General features: G+C 51.8%; 7 protein-coding genes across 7 annotated transcripts; 1 reads left to right on the top strand and 6 right to left on the bottom strand.

Annotated features, from left to right (window-relative positions):
* Positions 1–613: 613 nt before the first annotated feature.
* SNOG_11179 (hypothetical protein) lies at positions 614–1,934 on the bottom strand (the record flags this gene model as incomplete). The annotated part of the gene is made up of 5 exons (XM_001801373.1): positions 614–900; positions 964–1,170; positions 1,222–1,378; positions 1,429–1,681; positions 1,744–1,934. 5 exons carry the CDS (start codon positions 1,932–1,934, stop codon positions 614–616), a joined length of 1,095 nt encoding a protein of 364 aa, XP_001801425.1.
* Positions 1,935–3,354: 1,420 nt separating this feature from the next.
* Positions 3,355–5,090, top strand: SNOG_11178 (hypothetical protein; the record flags this gene model as incomplete). Its single annotated transcript, XM_001801372.1, has 3 exons — positions 3,355–3,483; positions 3,542–3,928; positions 3,981–5,090. The coding sequence occupies 3 exons, from the start codon at positions 3,355–3,357 to the stop codon at positions 5,019–5,021; spliced, it is 1,557 nt and encodes a 518-aa protein (XP_001801424.1). The 3' UTR covers positions 5,022–5,090.
* Positions 5,091–5,260: 170 nt separating this feature from the next.
* SNOG_11177 (hypothetical protein) lies at positions 5,261–8,210 on the bottom strand (the record flags this gene model as incomplete). Its single annotated transcript, XM_001801371.1, has 6 exons — positions 5,261–6,179; positions 6,231–6,334; positions 6,419–6,466; positions 6,600–6,722; positions 6,889–8,042; positions 8,120–8,210. 6 exons carry the CDS (start codon positions 8,208–8,210, stop codon positions 5,261–5,263), a joined length of 2,439 nt encoding a protein of 812 aa, XP_001801423.1.
* A 636-nt stretch (positions 8,211–8,846) lies between these two features.
* Positions 8,847–9,223, bottom strand: SNOG_11175 (hypothetical protein; the record flags this gene model as incomplete). The annotated part of the gene is made up of 2 exons (XM_001801370.1): positions 8,847–8,944; positions 9,007–9,223. The coding sequence occupies 2 exons, from the start codon at positions 9,221–9,223 to the stop codon at positions 8,847–8,849; spliced, it is 315 nt and encodes a 104-aa protein (XP_001801422.1).
* Positions 9,224–9,349: 126 nt separating this feature from the next.
* SNOG_11174 (hypothetical protein) lies at positions 9,350–9,750 on the bottom strand (the record flags this gene model as incomplete). The annotated part of the gene is made up of 2 exons (XM_001801369.1): positions 9,350–9,627; positions 9,708–9,750. The coding sequence occupies 2 exons, from the start codon at positions 9,748–9,750 to the stop codon at positions 9,350–9,352; spliced, it is 321 nt and encodes a 106-aa protein (XP_001801421.1).
* A 68-nt stretch (positions 9,751–9,818) lies between these two features.
* Positions 9,819–10,234, bottom strand: SNOG_11173 (hypothetical protein; the record flags this gene model as incomplete). The annotated part of the gene is made up of 3 exons (XM_001801368.1): positions 9,819–9,970; positions 10,041–10,118; positions 10,171–10,234. The coding sequence occupies 3 exons, from the start codon at positions 10,232–10,234 to the stop codon at positions 9,819–9,821; spliced, it is 294 nt and encodes a 97-aa protein (XP_001801420.1).
* Positions 10,235–10,877: 643 nt separating this feature from the next.
* Positions 10,878–13,427, bottom strand: SNOG_11172 (hypothetical protein; the record flags this gene model as incomplete). The annotated part of the gene is made up of 4 exons (XM_001801367.1): positions 10,878–11,223; positions 11,271–11,377; positions 11,561–11,836; positions 12,195–13,427. 4 exons carry the CDS (start codon positions 13,425–13,427, stop codon positions 10,878–10,880), a joined length of 1,962 nt encoding a protein of 653 aa, XP_001801419.1.
* Positions 13,428–13,928: the final 501 nt, after the last annotated feature.

Here is a 13,928-nt window from a genome sequence, read left to right as displayed (position 1 = left end):
TTAGATCGGCTCACCGACCCTGTGACGTCGATTGTAGGCCGTAATGATAGGAGCGCAGTGTTTCATTGGCCGCTCAGCCTCGTGATGCTGATCTGTTCGGCAGAACACCAATAGGAAATAATCGCATTGTGACTTCGACGAGATGTAAGGACGAGGGCATGAAGATAATGGGGGCTAGGCGGAGAATGATCTTGGCACTCCTACTTTCCAAGTCCACTTAGCCAAATATAGTAAAGCGCCAACATGCTCCGCCCCAATAGTGCCAGTGTCCTTGGTGGCCTGAAGGAGGAAAAGTCATGGGCATTGGGAGATCAACCTCGGGGACAGCGCGATTGGTTGACGCGGAAAGCTTTGTGTGTGGACCCTGGTTCCCTGTCGTATCTTGTTTGCGAGCCAGACACCTGTCGGCTACATGTTGCCGTTGTTCATGGGCGCTCGAGGTGCAATACAAGCAATGTGACGGTCAATTAGTGTGATGTTCCATCAGGAGACCAGAGAGACATGAAGCTTTGCTATACACTGTTCAATTTGCTTAAGCATGTGCCACGCACCATCCATTATGGTGCAAAAGTACAGAGCACGTACCTAGCTTCCGACGCAGTGACTGGTAGGCTCACAAAGGCCTTGCTCTATCCTCGTTATTCTGATACACTGTTGTCCTCACCACGATGCGACCTGCACTCTTCGCCAATTCCTCTTGACTGCTACCTCGGTCGTCCCAATAGGGGTCGACTGTTTCGTTCTTTTGTCTCGGCTTCGCCCGGACAATACTCTTCAACTGTATGTTATCGCTCGTCGGCTGCTTGAGGTACCCGTGAGCGTCGTAGGAGGGCTTCTTCGAGCTATTGAGACGCTTGCGAATGAACACGGCAAATGCGGGGCAGCAGCCGATTATGATTGCTAAAACGCATGTCAGTTGGGAACTGCAGCAGAATGATTCGCATCAATGGGACTGATACATACCTATCGAACATTCGAGTACCGTCCATAAGAGCATCCATTTCGGTTCTGGTGTTGTCGTCTTGCCGCGTCCATCGGTACCCAACTGCACGACTCGCAGCGTCGCGGATGCAATGCAGAGAAAGCCACTGCCAAACAGGACGAAGATGCCAGCTTTCTGGGCTTTCGGCATCTGCAGGCTCCAGGTTAAGCGGATTGGCAAGAACATGACTATCTTATGTCAGTCACGCAGCTATAGAACACGGGTCTGGGATGTCGTACTTGCAAGATCAGCGGCGACATCAACAGCATACGCAAAGTACAGGCTGAAGATGATCCTCTGATTCTCATTGCCCGTTCCACCGCATTTACCTTTCTCGAACTTTTCCTTCAGATTATCGCACGTGAAGATGCTGCTAAAAACACTCCCTACCCAAGCCTACGACACGGTGAGCTGAGAGACCGAAGGAGATCGCGGGAGTGTCTTACAAGTATACAGAATCCGACCGTTGCCCACCACACCCTTTTGTATATGACAGGAGTACCAACAAGTAGCTTGTGATAGAGCGTCAATAATGACAGCTTTACCGAGAGAAGAAGTGTATAAAAACACATCTGCCCAGCGGTGAGTAGCCTCAACATGAGAGCTGCGTCTTCCATCATGGTCTTATACGGGGGTATCTCGCGGCCGATGACGGCATAAAGGTGGAACATTGGCGGTACGACAATGATATAACAGCTCCTATAAATCGAACACATTGCGTTAGAAAACTGGTTGTACTGTATATAGATGTAGTCACTTACCATAGTGCGACGTAGAGTATGTAAGAAAGATAAATGAAGAAGTCGGGAAGCTCGAAGGCCCTGCGTTTCGAAATTTGAACAGCAGCACGAGCAAGAACGAAAATTGATGTAAGAGCAAGCATAGAACAATTGGTTCGAACTAGCTCTGCACGGCTGATGGGTGTCTTTGGAAGAGGCTGATGCGACGACATCGTGACGCGAATGATCAGAGTATTGCTGAAAGCGAACGGTCAATCAACATTGCAACCACCAACGCTGCATTCAGCGAGAGACACATTTCCTAAACATCAGGCACCGCAAAACGCACCCAAGTCCGTAGGAGTTGTGCCCGATATGCTTCTCAATGTTGGAAACGCCACCTTCTCGATGGGGACGTTGAACAGCCAAAATTTTAGCTCTATGCAAGGAGTGCAACATGGTAATTGCTTGTCCCGCAGATTTGGAAGAACAGACCTTCCAGACAGAGGAAGGCCCAAACTAATGTTCCCAAAGGAAGCTTGGCCCCGTGGAAGACAATCCGAGCTGAGCCATGCTGCCTACAGATGGTTACGTCTCTTGCTGCTACACCAACTGGGATTCGCTCCACTCGATCAACATGCTTTCTCATCTCAATCCATGGCTATGGAAAGGATAAACGAACGACTCCGCAACGACAAGACCACGAGAAAGGAAAGTGACAGTCAGACGGCAGAAACAATGCGGCACAGTGCATGGAGAAAGGCCGGGTGGCGTATCGCGCTTCCGTCGGTACCGCAGTGTCGGGCTTGTCTCAAAATTGAAGTGCAGGAGAACAAGTTGTTCCAAAAATGAGCTGCCCATCCTCGTGGCTGTAATGAGAATATGTTGAGCAGATGCATGACAATCTTCTCGAAGTAGAAGACATGACTGACTTCAAGACGGCGTTGTCACGTTTTGCCCGATACCATCTTTGGGAAAGGCCTTGGGGTCAATCGGGCTCGGATTCTGAGCGGCCCGCGTCTAGCACCTTGGTATCGTATTCCGTATAGTTCGATGTGCATGAGGAACGACGCATCCTTCGCGGCCGGGGTCGGGAAAGCAGTTAGAATGCCGCGTTATGCTGCGTTAGCGTGACGCTAGCGGCACACGTGCTCCACTGTTCATCAATTGTTCCACCAACTTCAACACTTGCGGATTGATCTTGACAAAGATACAATCGAGAAGACGAGAAGAACACCAAAGAAGCTCTGATACCTTTGTCGAATTCGCGTGATCGTGATCACTCGCGAATAAGACATTAGGACGTCAGTATCGTAGGACTTACATGCTTTGATGAAGCAAACGATTTCTCGCCACTAGATGCATGCCGATATGTACATTACCAGGCTTCATATCCCGCTCCAATACCATGGTCCCTGAGCCGCGCCCAGGCGCCTCGCCTGCATCCTGCACCTTCACCCACCAATGGTCTCCCGCGGAGTACCATTTCCTTGCATACTGATATTAAAAGGGTCCTGCAACCTCCGTGTTATAATGAAGTGAGGGATCGCGTTCCTAGTCTCTTGTCATTCTGTACTTGTTGGTTTATTGTGCGCGATGAGGCCTTTTACAATTGTTCCGGCGATAGCCTTGGCCGCAGGGGTTCGTGCGCAAATGGACGAGTTTGAAGCTCCGGATTTCAACGTCACGGAGGCACTGCTTGCGAATGGTGTTAATATTTCGGCTTTGCCTGAGCTTGCGCCGCTTGTAGAGAGGTCGACGTTTAGTGGATGCTCGATTGCTGTCAGTACAACTTTTTACGTCAAATTCGTGACTGCCAAATGCTGATTGCAATATGTAGTGCAACTCTTTGGAGATCATATACGGTGACAACAAGCTCCTCGTCGAGGGCTCATCGCCCTACGATGCCTTCACGGGCGCATACTGGTCGGCGATGCAAGCTGCAGTCAACCCGCGCTGCATCTTTAAGCCGACATCAACCATCGAAGTGTCCTCTCTCGTTCTCCTGTCGCGTTTGACGCAATGTCCTTTCGCCGTGAAAGGTGGTGGCCATGCAGCTTTCAGCGGCGCTTCAAACATCGATGGCGGTATTACCGTCTCGATGGAGAACTTCAAGAAAGTCGAAGTCTCTGCCGACAGGAAGACTGCTGACATTGGACCCGGGAATCGCTGGGTCGATGTATACACCACTCTCCAAAAGTTCGATCTTGGTGTTGTTGGAGGTCGCGTAAGTCTTGTGCCTTTGCACGGTACCAGTTCTCTTTAATGACATAACATAGATGGCACCTGTTGGCGTACCAGGCCTCGTCCTCGGCGGTGGCATCAGCTTCTTCTCCAACCTCCGTGGCTGGGCCTGCGACAACGTAGAAAGCTACGAGGTCGTCACAGCCTCCGGCCTCGTCGTCAACGCCACGCCCAAATCTTACTCAGACTTGTACTGGGCGCTGCGAGGTGGTGGCAGTAACTTCGGTATCGTTACTAACTTCAAACTTCATGCCTTCCCCTTGGGCCAAATGTGGGGCGGCCAGCGCATTTACACCGAAAACGACTTCGCCGCCGTCCTCGATGCAATCTACAAATTCGCCAAAACGGGGTCAGCGAAGGACACGGACGCTGCAGAAATCGTGTCGTTTGGTAACATCGCTGGCGTCGGGAAGATTGCAATCGTACAAACACATTACGCCAAACCCGTCGCCAATGCCTCTGTGTTCTCCGATTTCTCCGTCCTGAAGCCGATCGCAGACAATACTGGGCTGGGATCGCTTGCCGACATGACCGTGAAGATGAATGAAGGCGCCGCAGACGGCCAGCGCCAAACACAATGGGATGTAACGCTGAAGCTCGACCGCGACTTGTTCACTTTCCTCATAAACACTTTCTACACGCTTCTCCCCGAAGTGGCAGGTTTCGCCGGTGCTTTCCCCACGATATCGATCCAAGCGATAACCGAAGGCCAACTCGCCGGCATGCAAAAGAACGGCGGTAACGCACTAGGCCTGAATCCCTCCAAGGGACCATATTTCGTCATGAATATGTCGTCGAGGTGGACGAACGCCGCCGATGACGCTGCTATATTGAAGTTCTTCAGCACGATTATCAAGACGGTGAAGGCGGAGGCGCAAAGCAAGGGCCTGGACAATGAGTACATTTACATGAACTATGCAAGTCAGTTCATGGATCCGATTAGCAGCTATGGTGCGAAGAATGTGGATAGACTGAGGCGGATCAGCAAGAAGTATGATCCGCAGCAGGTCTTCCAAAAACTGCATCCGGGGCATTTCAAGCTGGGTGGCAAGGCGCCGAACGCGAATATGCCATAAGGAGGCGAAGTGTGTATAAAGTGTAAATAGATATACAGTAGTATAAAAGTTATTGATAATTTTTCTTCGTACCTCGTCGTCCTTGTTGGGCGACTTCGATCGTGGTTGCTTTTGGTTCGCCCAGCGTCCCTGCGCGCTGCGCGAAGGGCGCGCTGGTATCGTGCGCCGAATCTGCTTTCGTATCTCGACCCGTGTCATTCATAGATTCATTCTGGGGTTTTCCCATCCTGTCCGACTCCTCACTTCAGCAGTTCCTTGATGTTGTCTTTGAAAGCGCTGATGCTGCTCCTTCTCCTCCCCCTCCGTGAACTGCCACTACTCGAATTCCTGTGAACGCTGGATCCAGAATCTCTCCTTGATCCATTGCCCTCTGTGTCGAGCACAACTAGCAAAACGGTACAGTTATCGGCATTCTTCATTTTGCCAGCACTCTCCGTAATCGACTCCGCAATGTCTTTCAGGTTCATACCTTCACTCCACATCCTCACGGCCTCACGTGCATCGTCGCACGCCTCGCCTGCATCGCCAACGCCGTCGGATGCGAGCATGATAAGGCTCTGACCATCGAGTTGTCGTGTGCTGAAATGCGCTTTGTTGGATACAAGATCATGCGTAACCGTCGCGCCGGGTGCGACACCTGTCTCAACACCATCCAGATCCGAGAGATCGTGTCCGGCCAGGCGGTTCACTCGTGGCTTTTTGTACTCGTGGTCGCCAAGAGCGCGAGCCATACTGACAGCGCCCACTCGTGCAGTACCCGTGCTGTAGTTGACCTCGCCACCTGCCTCTTCGATGCGCTTCTTCTCTTCCGGTGCATCGGGTGCATGCTCCTTGCTGAGTACCTTCACGTCCCAATCGTCCATGCTCTTTGCGCCATCAAGGCTGCCCCGGTGGTCGGAATGGTCGCCAAACACGATGTGGGAGTCTCCAAGATCGGCTTCTACGAGCAGATTCTGCTTCGTGTCGATGAGCACGAGAGCAACTGTTGCGCCGCCATCGAGATCATCGCGGCTGATGTCTCGATCCACTGCTTTTAACGACCGTTGGATCGCTTGCTTGTAAGACTCTGCGCCTGGCGTCTTCTCTGTTGAGGAGAAGTGGTCCTCCAGGTGCTTGACGAGATTCTTGTGAATGTGTGCGACAGCTTCAGTGCCGCCACTGTGAACATGTCAGTGTTATTGCAGTCACGCAATTAAACCAAAAACGTACTGTCCGTCGAAAATCGCAAATAGCGCAAGCTCTTTCCGCGACTTCAGGCTTCGTGGCTCGAACGCAATGTATCGATCTTGTTGCTGATCGCGATCTCCAAGGGTCTGAAGTAGCAAATGTTAGCGCCAGGGTTCGGAATTCGGCTTCCCCCACGGCTGCACGGGACCAAGGAAGTGCGGGGAACGGACCGTTGAGACGCCAACATCGACAATGTTAACACCCATTTTGCTTGTTTCCTGGGTTGCTGATCGCTGAGGAAAAGAGGTTGCTTTTGAGAGACACGCGAGCATAGTTGTTTTTGATTGTTTGTATTTAGTCGTTCGTCACTGCCAAGGGTTGCCCAGCGATAAGTGGCAGACGCGATATCACTATGACGACGTCATAGCGCAAAATATATGAGGCATGACGGCCAGGAACAGCAGACTGGAACTGTGCCGAGACCTGTCCAACCATGTTTCGTGCCTTGAAAGCGCGGCAGACGTCTGTTGCGGTCTGGGCCTCCGCGGGCGATCGGCCGCCTTGAAGTATGTGTCAAGCACGTGATGCATTCGGTAGTAGCTTGCATTCAATGTAGTCCCATACTGAGATCGAACTACTGGGTATCATAAATGTGCCCACCTCCATCTGTCAAGTGCCCATGGAATCAGCCCTTCCTCACTGTTCCGCTGTTCATCCATTCATCCCTCATCTGTCTCCAAATCCGATCACCTCGAAAGCCCCAGACCCACCTTTCCTCCTTCACCTTCTGCATCTTGTTCTTCAACATCTTCTCATCTTCTTCGTAGCCCCATCTGGTCTTGCCTGCCATTTTCTTGATGACAATCAATAGCTCCTCACACGCAATCTCCTCGCTCATGCTAGCCGCAATGGTGTCCATGCATTCATCGATCTCGATGTCCCAGCCGTATAGAAACTCCCTCAAAGACTCGTTCGCAATCCTGTCAGTCCTAAGGTGAGTTCTCAGGCCCTTTGGGTAGTGTGGAGCCTGTACACCCTCGATCTTGACCCTGCACAGCGGGCACGTCCGATGTGGGTACTTGGCCTCGTCTATCTTTGGCGTGCTCATCCACTGCTCTAGGCATGCCTTGCCAATGACGTGGCCACAGTATTTGATGCGCACGGGGTAGTCGGCCAGTAGATCCGAGACTGTGTTTGTGGAGAGGTTCGTGTACGAATTCTGGCAGATGGGACAGCATCCTTCGTTGTCGTCCACGATGTCAGCGCGCAGCTGCAGACTTGGAAGCGGTACTGCGCATGCGAAGTGGTCAATTCGGATTTCTCGTGTTCGATCAACGATTCTGGAGCGTATGTCGTTGGCATCCTGATCAAGTGTCCTGGCGCGTTGTACGCTTTCGGTTCGCTCTGTGGCGAGCTTGCTGACGTGGGCCAGTCGGTCTGCGAAGTTTTGCTCGAGAACTAGGACGATTGTCGAACGGAGTCTCTGAGCCACATCTGGTGCGTTGGGATCTGTCAGTGCCATGTACACCTTCTCCATCTGCGTCCACTGCTCCTTGGTACCTGCCAGCTCTTTCTCGATCGCCAAGCGGAACATGCGCATATAGTGCTCTCGCTTTAGAAGCTTAGCATGGCTTGCAAGAACATCATCCAGCCAGAGCTGCGCTCGTTGGAGCTCCTCCATGATGTCTTCATCGGTCTTGTCTTCGAGAGTGGCTCGTATAGCTTGAAGTGTTACCAGGCTGCAGAGCTCTTGAATGGTCACCTTTGTCAGGATCTGTGACTTGTCCTGTGACTTATCCTGTGGCTTTGGAATCTCCGAAAGTCTTCGAAATCGCTGTCGCATTTGCCGGTATACTGCGCGCTGTTAGTCTTGCTCTTCTGGTGCTCCACGCTAGCGATGTAACCCTAGCGTGCACCTCGATGGAGCATACCTTCTGCGCTCGCGGGAGCGTTCTTTTCTGGCGATATGAGTTTATCTGCATCCTCCATGCTGTTTCCTGAGTTTCTGTCGCGCTGCGCCATGGACGTCTATATTGAGAGCACGATTTGGTGTCGGTGTTGAGTTTGAGTGTTCGTGGGAGTGCTTGCACACCTGACAGTGTGGTGGGGTTACCTAGGGCCGTTTGTGCACGTGCTTCCCAAGCGTACCTACCTGAAGATGTCGGTGAGAATTCGCTCATTTCGGTACTCATTCAAATCTGCGAAGGGCGATAAGACCAAAACCTTCAGACGACGGATGAAAGTGACTTAAATGATGGCAATTTCGTGAACCTCAGGCGCAGCAATCCTGACCCTACCGGGAAAGATTCAGCTCTAACCCAAATTTTGTCTATTAAAGTGGAGTAACAGATAGTCATAATGTGTGGTTGACGTTTGTCGCTCTTAGGAAGTCTACATGTGTCGTTGATATGATGATACTGCGATTTGCATGGAGCTGGATCACTGCGCTTGAGGATAGGCACAGATGCGTATACAAGACACAGGTATAGCCGAAACAGAAGCGTAGATCCCAACAGTTAGCTGCGAATAGCAGGAACTGCGGCGTGAGTTGCGAGACTTAGATCTGGAGAGAACATAACAATAGACGACAAATTCATTAACAGGAAATATTTTCGAAACTGGAAAACTATTCTCGCTCATGCCTGGACGAGCTATGTACTATACTGCTCGTTTAGCGCATTTAGAGCATTGCGGAGCGCTTGTAGCCGAGAGTTTGACGCATTTAGAGCCTCCTGAAGTCGCCTTATCTCTGCTTCCTGGATAGCATTTTTAGCTTTGCTATTATCTACTACTTCCACCAAAGCATCTCTTAATGTACGATTGTCCTCGTTGCTCTGCTTCAAAGCTTCATGAGCTTCCTGGCCGGTAGGGGTTCCTGCCGGCTGCAGGCCGAATCCTTCCAAGGCTGTGTCTGGTTGACCCTTTGCGAACTCAATGCCTGCGAGTTTGCTGGGCTCAGGTTCAAGGCTGTAGGCTTCGGCATCCTCCAGCCAAAACCCCGGGTCTTTCCACGTCGCCTCACCAGGATCAACCATGGGGAAGATGCACAGTTTGAGGCTGTTTCCGTCATACAAGACGCGTGCGCACAACCTGCTCGTTGAATTGCAGTACGGGCAAGCATGCGCCAAAGTAGGGTCCAGCTTCCTCTGCCGGGCATTCATTCACATATTGATACATCTCGGCGATGCTGCAGATTCATCTCGGTTCTCCATCGCCACAATGTTCATATATGAGTTCTTATGATCTCTTGTGTCGCAGTAGGCGGCCTTGAAAGACTCGAGGATGAAGGACTGAAGCTCAGCTGGTGCATCCTCTATCGCGCGGTAGTCCGGTGTACCATCACTTCTGCTACCGACCAACAGAATGATTTCAATGTCAGACTCTTCCTCGGTGCGCTTCTTCGGTCGACCACGCTTCTTCTTGGCTTCGGGCTGTGTCTCTTGGTGCACATCTTCGTGACTCTGGGGTATGTGCATCACCAGGGACCAGTAGCATCGGGATATGTGCCAGAGAACGTACGTTTGAGTCCTGAGGGCGTTTCCTGTCGTTTATGAAAGGCCATGACTGCGTCCGCCATCTGTGTTGCGCTTTTCCCGGCAGTTTCGAGCGGAATCGGCGTCAGTGCCTCTCTCAGATCGGTTTGAAACTGCCCGGCAAACAGGCCCAAAATATGTTCAATGGGTGGTTGTGCTGGTGCAGAACTTTGTCAATCTTCCAATTTCGCCTGCGAAGCTTGAATGTCTCTTGAGAGGTCATTGTGCGGGCTCGGTAGTCTGGTAGGGCTGTGATGGTAGTCACTTCCTACTATTCTGGATTAGTCTCAGTCTCACCGTGCTGGCCCTTCAAACTTACTGCCTCTTTGATAGACACTGCTGCTGCTAGCCGTCAGATTCGAGGGCAGGTCGACCCACAGTTGAGCCCGCTTCCAGCCTGTTGCGCATTAGCGGTGAAGGTTGGCATGAGCAGAAAACAGGTTGGGTACCTGAACCGGACCCGGGTATTCCATCCTGGCCGGATCGCAGTGGATAGCGCGACGGGTCTGTCATGGTATTTGGAGTGACCTGGTACCGGGCGGACGTGTGCCCAGGTGGTAGCAATGAGATGCAGGTGGTGGTGATGGTGTGTGAGTCCTCGCCACTAGTGCCAATCGACCGAAGCAGCAGGCGCCCACGTGGGCACCCCGTCCTCAAGTTGGCAAGTCCGGGGCCACAGCACACCTGAGCGAGCATTTTCAAAGCCTCCAGCTATCAAAGCATATGTTTGAAGCAGCTGATGTCACCGAGACAACTACTGGCGAACAGCTGCAGACTGTTCAATTCACTTTGGGTATATAACGTCTGACTCAGTACCCCTATGCCAACAAAATAGCGACCTCGAATAACATCTATTCCTATTTCTGTCCGCGTTTCCATCAATTGATAATCCGTACACAACTACTCCTGGAGAATACATCCATGTATTGGCCTTTCATCGAATGTCACTATATTGGCCTTTCATCGAATGTCACTACTAACAGTGAAGGAGCACAGATTGCGGTTTTGCGTCACAGTCAAGATGCCTGAGCTTCGCTACTATGCAGCGAGTCTGTTGTTTGTTGTAGGTAAATGGTCTGAGGCTGTAGCTGTCAGAAGTACCTAGCAGACGCATCCACTGCTGAGCTTGTACGGTGGAAGTGTAACGAAGGAAGTATTATTTTCGCAGACGCCATGCCAAGACCTCGTACGACACCTCCTCTTTGTACTCCTCCTTCACGTCATATTTTGAAGACATGTCGCGGGCGGGGCGTACCTTGGCGTCCTCGTGAGGCTCGACGGTGTCGAGGTATGCGCTCGGGCGCAGATAGAAGAGCGGGGCAGGAGGATCCTTCTCATCCAATTTCTGACACCACTTGGCGGCGCCGGCCATGTCGTAGAAAGGGTAGATGTTATTAAAGAGTCCGTTTCCGAGCTGCTTGAACTCGCCCAGTCCTCCCACGTAGAGCTCATCGCTGGGCATCGTGAGTGCGAGGCTCAAGCGCGAGCGAACGGAGGTCGCGCTTGAAAGAGTTAGCATGTATATTGTATGCTGACAGGGGATGCTTACACTTGGCTCTTGATGAGCTGCTCGACTACCGAACGGGCGGTGACTTTGGGATGAAACGCATGTGTTTCATAAAGGGCGTAGTGCGCCTGGTTGCCGTCCATGAAGCGCTGCGAATTTTCGAACAACTCTCGCGGTCGCTTCTTGCACGGACAGTGAGATGACACCATAGTAGCATGGGCTGCTTGAGTTACCAGGAACTGTCCGGCCTCAGGGTAGTCTTAGTGGAGTTGCGTAAGGGTGAGGTCATTCAATGTCGCCATCAACTGTGCTGATGACAAGAAACCAGATACGGTCGGCTCATCACTGCTGATTGCGCTCTCCAGCTTGACAGTAAGCCTTTTGCGCTCACCAGATACGGCGACATATGCTGCGAGTTCGTCCCTGGCCGCTCGCTCTCCTGCGAGGGCCTTGATCATGTGATCTTCGAATATGGTGTTCTGCTCTCCTATGATGACGCGGTCATGCGCGTAACGCGCGCTCGTGGCAATGTGCTGCAGGGCCTCTTTATGTAGCTTATAGGCGCGTGTTTTGTTGTTCAGCGCGTCTAAATTGTCACTCTTGTCTTTCTAGGCCTTCTTGAGCTGGGCTTTTAGGAGCTCGTTGTCTTGGCGTAGCGTGACCTCGCTAGGACTCGACATTTTGATAGGATCTCGGAGAAAAGTGAGGGTGGTGTTATGGCGTTCGTCGGAGGGCACAAGGCAAAACCGGTATCACGCTAGCGCTTTGTAAGGGTGAAGCACAATATCAGAAATTCTAGAACATCGCATTGAACGCATCAAGCATGTTTTTTTTTTGCATGAGTTTCGTCTAAGATACTCATGAGGCTATGTCAGGTAAGTAGATGATGCCCATCCGTGTATTGGATTCGATAATAGGGCTGTGTCATACACTTCTCCACCGTAGCATCATCAGCTATGGTAGCACTTTGTCTGCACCACCAGGAGACAGTGGCCCTCCGTCTTTTTCATCGACTACAAGGTCGGGCTGTCTGCTCGGGTCGTTACGAGTGTAGGCTTGGATGTGCTCGGCAAGAATGTGGTGTCTCGACCGTAGGTATGCTTCGCTATAGGCCGAGTTTGCTGTGGTGGTGTCGAGCCAGCCCTTCTTCTCGACTTTGTCCAAGAACCTGGTGATATCATCAAGGTTTTGCATGATGATGTTTCGGGTAGTGTCTTCGTCGTCGCCGAGGTCTAAGCATTCACTCGTCTGCTTCGAAAATTCGGTTAGCGCGACAAAGAAGATCGCGCTGTGATAGCGAAGTACTCGCGTCTGCTGGCTTGCATGACTGATATGACTGGTCATGTCCTTGGGGTCGCTTGACATATCTGCCGAGCAGATCCGCCGGACCGTCTTCCGTAGCGAACCAATCCTTTCGTTCAGAGCCGGATCCTCCAGGGCTGCTTGCGGGATGGATGGTGCGAGGGATCCTCGCGGTGTTAGTGGCATCGGTCCATTGCCACACAACTCATTCATGGCGACTTGGTAGTACTTGTTGAACAATGGGTGCCCAGCGCAGACGTAACCAAGGATGTGGTGGCCTCGTTGGAACGGTGACCAGGATAGGCCGGCTGTGTCCAATTGTTCGTACGTCGTGCAACAAATTCCCATGTTGGCACTTGCGATCGCACTCATGTCTCTAAGTCCCTTCAACTCGTCCCGTGAAACATGAATGATAGAGTTGCCTTTTCGCGTTCGTTGCTTCTTTTTCTGACTGTCAGAGCCCGAGCGCTTATCCTTTTTCGCGATGTATTCGCGAAGCCAACCTCCGGCTGTGTCATACGCCAGAAGTTTCACACAGCCATCATCTTTTCCATGACGACTGTATTTTCCAATCATTTTCACTATGAGCTTGGCTATGTCGGCCTGTTGGATGTACCGGGTTTTGTCCACTCGGGGCATGTAGTGCAAGAGATAGGCCGCCGCGAATGCGACGGTCACATGATTGACTTTGTTGCGATCCTGAGCTTTGGCGAGCTGCTTCAAACCTAGAACGATTGGGAGACCGGCCGCCTTGCGTGCCTCTTCTTCCCTGATACGAGCCGACACTTTCTGCGCAGAGTGATCGGCTGGGTCGCCCGACTTCATATCGTTTTCTGTTGGCATGAGAGACCGCGCTTTCTCGAGAGCAGTCTCGACTGTTGCGAGGTTCGTCGCCATCCAGTGAAGTTCCGTTTCTGACAATATTTGCTGTGCAACGAGCGCGCATAGGTTCTTCGAGAGTCAGTGGTTGTCTCATGTGACCGAAGGAGGTAGCTGCTCACCTGACAGGTCTCATAACGATTTTCAAGAAGTGGTCGCAGAACATCCGTAGACGCACCTGGCATCCATGTGATCGTGCTAGTGGCGACGAACCGCCCACGGCAATCACGTGCGATCAAGCCACCCGTGCTGCCAATCGACAGCCATACTGGCTTTGTCCCCTTTGGCTCCAATCGATGCCCTTCTCTCTCCTCGTTGTACACATTGTTGTTAGGATTGAGCTCCGTATGCCCAGCCTGCACACTGGTGATGCTTTTGTGCTGTAACAGATCCATAAACTGTAACCCGAGGTAATCTGCTGGCGCAATTCGGTGTAGAGCTTAAGAACCCACATGTGCACCTGCCTAGGTATTTAGCGTAGCTAGCACGTGATATACACAGTGGCGAAGCTCCGGATCA

This window comes from Parastagonospora nodorum (genome assembly GCF_000146915.1).
Source record: "Parastagonospora nodorum SN15 chromosome Unknown scaffold_18, whole genome shotgun sequence".
Classification (NCBI taxonomy): Eukaryota; Fungi; Ascomycota; class Dothideomycetes; order Pleosporales; family Phaeosphaeriaceae; genus Parastagonospora; species Parastagonospora nodorum.
This window is presented reverse-complemented; position numbering and strand designations above follow the sequence as displayed.